This window comes from Mus pahari, chromosome 12, assembly GCF_900095145.1.
Source record: "Mus pahari chromosome 12, PAHARI_EIJ_v1.1, whole genome shotgun sequence".
Taxonomy (NCBI): Eukaryota; Metazoa; Chordata; class Mammalia; order Rodentia; family Muridae; genus Mus; species Mus pahari.
Window position 1 is genome coordinate 85145364 of NC_034601.1, and position 8441 is coordinate 85153804.

At 49.0% G+C, this 8441-nt stretch overlaps 1 protein-coding gene across 1 annotated transcript in view; it reads left to right on the top strand.

Moving 5' to 3' along the window:
* Window positions 1-8441, top strand: part of Sim2 (SIM bHLH transcription factor 2) — a 41208-nt gene that overhangs the window by 5393 nt on the left and 27374 nt on the right. The window contains exons 2-3 of the mRNA XM_021209244.1: window positions 3580-3662; window positions 6429-6518. Of these exons, the coding sequence (XP_021064903.1) occupies window positions 3580-3662; window positions 6429-6518 (173 nt within the window). The remainder of the gene's footprint in view (window positions 1-3579; window positions 3663-6428; window positions 6519-8441) is intronic.

Below are 8441 nucleotides of genomic sequence, written 5' to 3' on the forward strand. Positions count from 1 at the left end.
TGTGTGTGTGTGTGTGTGTGTGTGTGTGTGTGTGTGTGTGTGTGTGTGTTTGTGGAGAGGTGGGGGTGTACAGATCCATGTGAGTAGATACTGTGAGGGTGCTGGGTCCTGTAGCAGACCCATGTGAAGAAAATCAAGTGACCAGCTCCTCACCCCCACCTGTTCTGACAGGCTTGATTTGCAATCTGGACAGACCAGCTTGGAGCTGCCTTCTCTGGGAACAGGTCCTCTTTCCTGCTCTAAAGACTGCTATTTGGGGCAGGGGAGACCCAGGGGCCATTAGGTGCAGTAATGGCTTAGAAGCTCTCATCCTGGTGCTCCCCACCTTGGTTTTCCCTAACTTAGTCCCGAGAAGATGAGGTTAGAGCTGAGCAGATTAGGGGTCCTGGGGTGGCCTGGAGGTCAAGATTTATGGATGCCTTAAACACCAGGGATAAAGTGGGAGGACTGGGGAGGGGGCAGGAGACCAGATCTCAGATGAAGAAAGAAGGCTCCCTAACTGGGTTTTATACTCTCTTCTTTCTTTGGCAGGGTGGGGGGCCAAATAGTCCCCTCCACAGGAGAGAGGTGTTAATTCCATTAAATTTCACAAGGCCTTTATGGGGAGTCTCTATGTCACCACTTTTTAGACACCCAGTATTGAGGGGTGAGGGAGGATGGGTGTGGAGCTCCACAGTGTTCACCAGTGCCCAGGCCTTAATTTGATCAGGACCTATCTCCTCTTCCTGGTCACAAGGGGCCTGCCTGTTGGTACAGCCCTGTGTGCAAACCCAGGGTCCTTGCATCTGAGTTGCAAGTGGGCAGCCAGCCTCCAAGAGGCTGTTCTAAATGTCTTGTTTTGTAGTTCAGTGCTTGTGGTTTATGGTTTGCATCGGGAGGTACCCCCAAGAGCCTGGCTGAGACCCTCATTCTTGCTCATGAGTCCTTGGTTGACCAACTGGCCAAAGGGCCAAGAGAGGAGGGACCATATTTGGCTTCTTGATGGTGGTCTGCTAAGCTTTAGCTGAAGGGCAGGCAATATGGAGACAAGTGCTAACGCCAGGATGTCAGAGGAAGCCACTAGAAATGGACATCTGGACTTGGCTCCCTCCCCAGTGGTCTCAGAAACTTCTCCCTAGGGTTTCTCCATGCAACCTGGTCTTCTGCCTGGGGGCTCCCAGCTTCTCCAGGAGAGAACACCTGGGGAACCCAATCTTAAGACTGAGAAACTACCAGTGAGGGTGGGAGTTTGTGTTCCCTTCCAGGGGAGGAGCAGGTTTAGGGTACAGTGAAATGGACCACCATTAACTATGAACCCTAGGGGCACCCTCACTTTTCAAATAAATACATAAATCCCTTGGTTGGGTCTATAAGGGTCATTTACCTGGTGCCTCAGTTTTCAGGGGTATACTATCACTTTCCAGGACCAAGGTTCTTCTTTTCATGACAAACCTTACTTTACTCCACCCTTAAGTACAGCCCAAAGTATACTTTTACGGGCTGCGTGAAAATACCTCTCCCTCAGCGGTTCCTAATGGATCTGCTGGCAGAGCCACTACCCCTGGATGAGGTGACGGGCTGGGGGGGTGGGGGGGAGTTGTCCTGTGCAGCCCAACCACCTCCTGCCAGATGAAAAAGGGGCACATTTTCAAGAAGTTACAGGAAAAGAATAGTGAGGCACAAAAACATCCGGGTATTTGAAGTATACTGAAAAAGAGTCCTGTGTGCCCTGGGCTCCACTGTTGTGGAGTCAAGACCTTCCAGGGGTTTTCCAGGAAGTGGGACAGAGGCTTCTGGGGGGGTGGAGATCACTCCGAAATGGGAAGAGTCCCCAAAGACTCTGGGAAAAGTCAGTAACATTGAGGAGAAAGAGAAACAACTTTGCATAGTCAGGGATGGTTCTCTGGCCAGAGGACCACCCAAACCCAGGCAGGCTGGGGAGCTGGGAGAGGACAGTCGTCAGGGCACATCTGTCCATTTTCTGAAACAAAGTTTCCTGGATCCTTACTATATTTGTTAGTTCTTCTCTGTGAACCTCCAGGGGTTTTTATACCTCTGTTCTTCCAGTGGCTGTTTCGATGGGGATAAAGATCCAATACCCCAGCTTTCCTCTCCACAAAACAAAGTACCTAGCCTGAAGCAAATGGTGCTCTGGGGGGGGGGATTAGTGTGCGATGTGTGGAGGGGAGTTGATATAAAACCACCCTTGCTCACGGGCGGAGGCAGAGGGGCTGGGGATAATGAGCTACGACTTTGCCTGGCACTGGAGGATACGTGTAAATAGAGCAGAAATTAGAGGTCACCCCCTTTTTAGTTTCCAGGAAGCCCGGACTGTACTTCAAGGTCCGTTTTCTATTTCCTAGGTTGGAGGATCAGAGGCCACTAACCCAGAGGATCAGCAGCTACGCTTAAGGAACCCATGTAAAGCTGTCCATACTGAGGGGTTTTGTAGCCACAAGGTTTGCTAAGGCTGGTCAGGGTGTGTGCTTAGAGTGTCCAGCCTTATCAAGATGCCCCTGGCCTGTGGCCCCACATTTAATGCACATGGGCAAGTAGAGATTTGACCTTGCCTGCAGTTCCCCAGAAATCGCATGGACTGGGCTCTTTTCTGGGAAGGAGCGTTTTGGGTATGGGGAGAAGACTCAGAGCTCTGGCTGAGGCTCTGGTCACCAGCCTTCGAAGAGGGCAGAGCCTCTACCTGCCCTTAGCAGCCGACCCTGGGGCGTGGGGAGAGAGAGACTCGGGAAGGGTCTGGCTCTCTATTCCCACGTACTCTTTGGGGTAGAAGGGACGTGGTGGAAAGCCTCAGTTCTTAAAGGATCCTCTGTAGGTGGAGGGGATGGGGAAAGCAGACAAGTGCCCAGAAAAGCCAACCAAGAGTGAGCTTGGAACTCTGGGATTAAAAAGGACCCGGTTCTGGGAGAAACTGTAAGCTCCCAGAAGACAGGGTCACAGGACCTGATGGCGATCTTTGCTGGCTGCGCTCGATGGAAGTGGGAAGAGGGCGGCAGCGTAGATCCTCGGGGAGTATTTACGGGTCAAATCGATACCCCCGTTTGGCTTCCAGGATGGCCAATTTTAAAGCAGATTAGATTACGTTGTGGCATTTCAAATAAAACAGCAATTTCAGAACCATGAACACGTGAGAGACCCTCAGGAGCAACGGACCGGGCTGGGCTCGGGATGCACGGGGGATGGGAACCCCAGAATTGGGGGCCCGGAGGAAGTTTGTCCTCGGGTTTTTGTTGTTGTTGTTGTGTGTGTGTGTTTGCCGTGTACGTGTGTGAGTGTGTATATTCTTTTTTGAGATGGGATTTCTCTGTAGCCCTGGTTATCTGAACTCACTCTTGGACCCTCCTGGCCTCAAACTCAGAGATCCTCCTGACTTTGCCTCCCCCACCTTAGTGCTAGGATTAAAGACGTGCTATACCTCCTCCGCTGTGGGCATTTAGGTTTTTAAGCCCCCATGTAGTAGCGCGGGTAGAGGTTGGAGCTGAGAGCTCACAGGCTCGGGGTGGGTGAATTTCCACATGCCTGGCCTGGAGCCCTGGTGTCTATAGGTGCAGCAATTAAATTATTTGCTTTATTCTCTTGTCCCAGGTCTAGGAGACGCGTGGGGACAGCCGAGCAGAACAGGGCCTCTGGACAGCGTGGCCAAAGAGCTGGGATCCCATTTGCTGCAGGTAGAACCATGGAATAAATGTCCTTGCCCTCAGACTGAGAAGGGTTCCCCGCGGCGCCTCCAGGCCGCAGAGGTTGGGGGGGGGGACGAGGGGACCAGGAACCGCGGCACAGGGATCTGGGGTGCCTCTGGTCTGAAAAGACCAGGCATGAATCTTAAAAATCCAGAGTGCAGTGTCATGCCAGCGCTATCCACAGCCTGTACCCCTCCAGTACCACACGAGTGTTTAGTCACCCAAGGCCTGAGACAAGCGACGCCTGGAGAGGGCTTCGCTCGGTGACAGACCTAGACGGGTCACTGTCGGGGAGACAGAGCTGGGTGGTTGGCCGCCCGGCTTGCAAGCAGAGAGCCCCGGCTCTCTAGCTTTGCGGGGAGAGGGATGGAGGGGGGGGGGGAGTTGAGATGGCCAAAGCAGAATCCTCATCTCCCCTTGCTCTCCAACCCCACCACCCTACCTTAGCTTCTTTTCAAAACTTTTCCACCTCCACCTCAGCTGCACTCCCCAGCGCTCCCCATTTTATAATGAGAGGAAAATTGAAGATATGTAAGTTGTAAATAACATCCACGAGGTCGCAACCAGAATTGGCCCAGTTCTGTGACTCGTATCAATAACTCAAATACGGGGTGTTCTCAGGCATCGGGTTCCCCCAGCCTCTACGCGCGCGTTCGGGTTGCGGTTGTAGCTGGGCAGCTCTGGCGCCCGCGGCCACTTCCACATCAGCCCCTGGGGTAACTAAGGACAGCGCCGCCTCCCTCCCATCTCAGATGCTGGCCTCAGAATCCAGTCAACAGTGCGATTCATTCCTTCGTACTCCTGTCATTTGTCTCTGCCACCAAAAAAATGCCCACTGATGGCTATTTTGCATTTCCTTCCTCTATTTTGTGTTTTAAAAAAAGTTCGCGGAAAGCTCTAATGACTTATGTGGGAGAGTCAGCGATCAGCAAACACCAAAGCCGCCAGATCTTTGAACAGCTTTGCCACAAACCCAGGGTGTAGCCTTTAAACTGCATATCCTGGGTGGGGGGGTGGGGGGCGGCATTTGAAGCCTTAGCGAACTTTGTAGCAGCCGTGTAGGGTGGTAGCCAGGAGCCTGCGCACTCCAGGGTCGCAGCCGGGAGCTGGCTGTTTTTTCCGTATTTCAACCCCCTTCATACAGTGACATTCACGCCAGGGACGTCTAAGAACTGAGGTACCGAGGAGAAACCCGGTGGGTAGTGTGAATGCCCTAGATGTCTTCGAAGTGGGTAATTCCTTAGTTGGTGACACTCCACACTTCCTTTGAGAACAGGTTTTTGTTTGTTTGGTTTTTTTTTTTTTTTTTTTTTTTTTTTTTTTGTTTAAGCTACTGCTGGCAACTTTCAATTTTTAGTCGTAACTTTTTAAACTTCCACTCATTTCCTTAGATACAGTGAGAGATCCACTTGTTATTTCTTAAAACGAACTTCAAGCCCAGCATTCAGATTAAAACGTCAGAAATTGATTTTAATTTTTCATATTTGAAATGTCACCGATTCCGTTAGGAAAAATACAACATGGCTGAGTTTAAAACGGAGAAACATGTTTTAAAGTGATTTTTTTTTTTAACCCATGGTGTAATGAAGGTAGTGACGGTTAGAAGGCAAAGAATTCTGGCAGCAGAAGGTTAAGGATATCTTTACATTTATTTTTCCTTCACTTTTTTGACCATGCCTTTTTTTTTTTTTTTAAAGAAACTCAACAGTAATCTGGTTTCAATTACATGCTGTAAAAATAGAATTTGTAGCCAGAAATTAATTTGGGATATTTTTATGGGTGTAGAATTGAATGCTGTATGAAGCTTTTAGCAACTTTATTGTCCCCCCCATTTAAAGTTCCTGATCTTAAAATATGAAAGAGTAAATACAGTATTGGTTTTTTCTTCTCAAAAATATTTAGTCTTTTTTTTTCCCCTTGATGGTGTGGTTGTTATTCTCTTTCTTGTCTGGATCACTTTTTACAATCTCACGTTATTTCTGGAAGGTTAGCCAACTCAGACAGAAATCAGAATTTCATTGGGTTCATTTGCATTTTTCAGAAGTCGATACTCTTCTCCTCTTGACTTTGGCAAAGGTCATTTGATCCCTTTCAAAGTCTAAATACTTGACTCTGTAGACACGGTCTGGTAGAATAATCAAACATTTTGTTTTATTTCCTCGGGAATGGCAATGGTAGGAATTTATTATTCTAACGGTACTTAGGGGTAACTAGAAAACTGTGGCAAATAAAGGGTTGGTCCTAGTGGTATAAGCCACTGCCAGTTCCCACATTAAGTGGCCTGTGGAGCGGTAGGTGCTCCCCTAAGAACCATAGAATGCCGGATTCGGATTCGTTCTAAGTGCTAAATAAGGCCAAACAAAAAAGCCAAGGCTGCATTCAAGCCCAGTGGGTTAGGACTTCCCAAATGCTTTTCATGGTCTCTGTACTGTGGATGTGAGATTGTTTTAAAAGTGCGTTGAAAGCGGTTGAGAACCTGTCTTGGGGATCAGGCTCTGAGCGTTGTTACCTGTGATCCTTATGGCCCTTGGCTTTTAGTCTCTTCTGTAATATGCACACGTAAAGTTTTGTCTCAGGGCCCCAGGCATGCTAAGCAAACACCCTCCCCCAAAGCACTTACCCGCCTCCCCCCCCCCACCCCCACCCCAGTCCTTCTTATTTTAATGGACTCCTCCAGTCCAGAATCTTCTGGTTGCTGGATTCACTGTGAGGTGTCTAACTGCGGTCTCTCACACTGCTTTTTTCTCTTTACAGACTCTAGATGGATTTGTGTTCGTGGTGGCCTCTGATGGCAAAATCATGTATATATCTGAGACCGCTTCTGTCCATTTAGGCTTGTCCCAGGTAGGTACTGTCTAATTCCATGGACCATTGAACTATTAAATGTTAACAGTCTTGACAGCATTGCCCAACCTGTTTGCGCATGTTTTTATGATTGAGCATAATGTATATTTGTGAAGCCCCCTCCGTGGGCTTCCCTCGACTTACATTTTACTTTCTTTTCCTTTTGAGGTTAATGTCACTATGTCTCAGCTGCGGTCGACTCTGTTCCAAGATCACTTTTTACAGTCTTTTTAAAATCAGATTTCCTGATCTGTCACTTTTAGTAATGTGTGGTGGAGCTTTCCTAAGGGGGCCTTTCTATCCCTCTTCACTGTCTGCCTGTGGATCAAGAGGCAAACACTCTTTCAACCTGGATTTTGTGTAGCATGTGCCCTGGGGAGGCTAGAAGGGCAGGGTGGACTCATGGGCTGTTCCCATGGAATTCAGGGTCATTTTTCCTAATGTGTTTCCGCCCCCTCCCACCCCCCTGTTTGGTGGTTGCTTCAGTAAGCATTTTACATTCTGTGACAGAAAGTCATAAAATTCAGCTCACTACTGTTTGCAAGGTACTGATTCCTTCAGAATTTTTCCAGAGTGCCATTTCTTAGAAGAAGAGCTGGGCTCAGTTTGTCTGTCCCCAGAGAGTTTGCTAGGGGGCTAAAGGCACATCTGGCCAGGGAGAGGCTGAAAGGTCACTCCTATTCACTCCACCTGTGGCTCGTGGTCACAGGCACATCGAAACCCCTTGTTCTCTGCCGGATTTCAAGTGTGTTTAATGTGTCTGAGTACTCCACCCCTCACTGCCTCTTTTGCCCCACGTCCCTATGACCTTTCCCACATTCCTGCCTGTCTTGTTTTCTTTTGTGATCCACTGGGTTTAACTGGGGGCTTCTGTGTGACTGCTGGCCTGAAGCTACTCACTGGAGCCTAGCAGACTCGCCGCTCACTGGGGAATAGACAAGTAAAGGCAAGGACTCTGGGTGATCAGTAACCAACAGCTGGGCACTAGGGGGTGGGGACTCCAAGCCCCTCCCTCCCTCGCGCCTGTGTTCCAGCCTGACTATAGGTTGATGGGACTGTTCCCATTTTATAGCGGCAAACACAGATACTATGAGCTCAGGATGGCAGTTGTGCATCATCCAGAAGATGGGTTTGCAGCCTTTCTTCATCTCTGCCTCTTTCATGGTGCTCCTGACTCTTAGAGGAAGTGGTGGAAGTGTCCTGGTTTAGAACTGGGAAGTCAATGTTACTTCTTCTCTCATGAGGCTGCACAGTCTCAGCCACCACCCTCCCAGTGCAAGGAGATACTTCTCTGACTAAGCCGGAGAGGAACATTTGTCTACGGCTAAAAATATGAACTTAGAAGCTCGTTTTCTCATTTGGGAAGTCACAGTTTTTATATAGGTAGGAACTAAATGTTTCTCTATATTATGAATGGTCAGTGTAGCCAGTGGTGGAAGATACTGGAATTAGAGATATAAACATGGAGAGTCGCCTCCGCCTCCGAGAGACACCCTAGGACTCTGAGCTGCAAGCTTCTTCCTGTAGTTAAGCAAAAATGAGGCTTCTCACTTCCCAATTTCCCTCCCTCCCTTCCTCTCTTCTTCCCTCCCTCTCTTCCTCTGCTCCCCTACCCTTCCCTCTCTTCCTCCTCCTCTCTTCTTTCTTAAAACACATCAGCTCTTCTGAATACAGTTCACTGAGGCTTAACTGTTGTACCTACTTGACTCATAGGATTGACACACTTGTAAGACTGGAAATACTGTTGACAACATGAGATTTACTCATCTATAGGGCTGAGAGCAGAGCTCAGAGGTAGAGCAGTAAATACACTGATTCTCAAAACAGGCAAGAAAATGGGAGGGGGAGCAGGGAGGGAGGGAGGAAGAGAGGGTGTGGGAGAGAGGGTGTGGGAGAGAGGGTGTGGGAGAGAGGGTGGGGGAG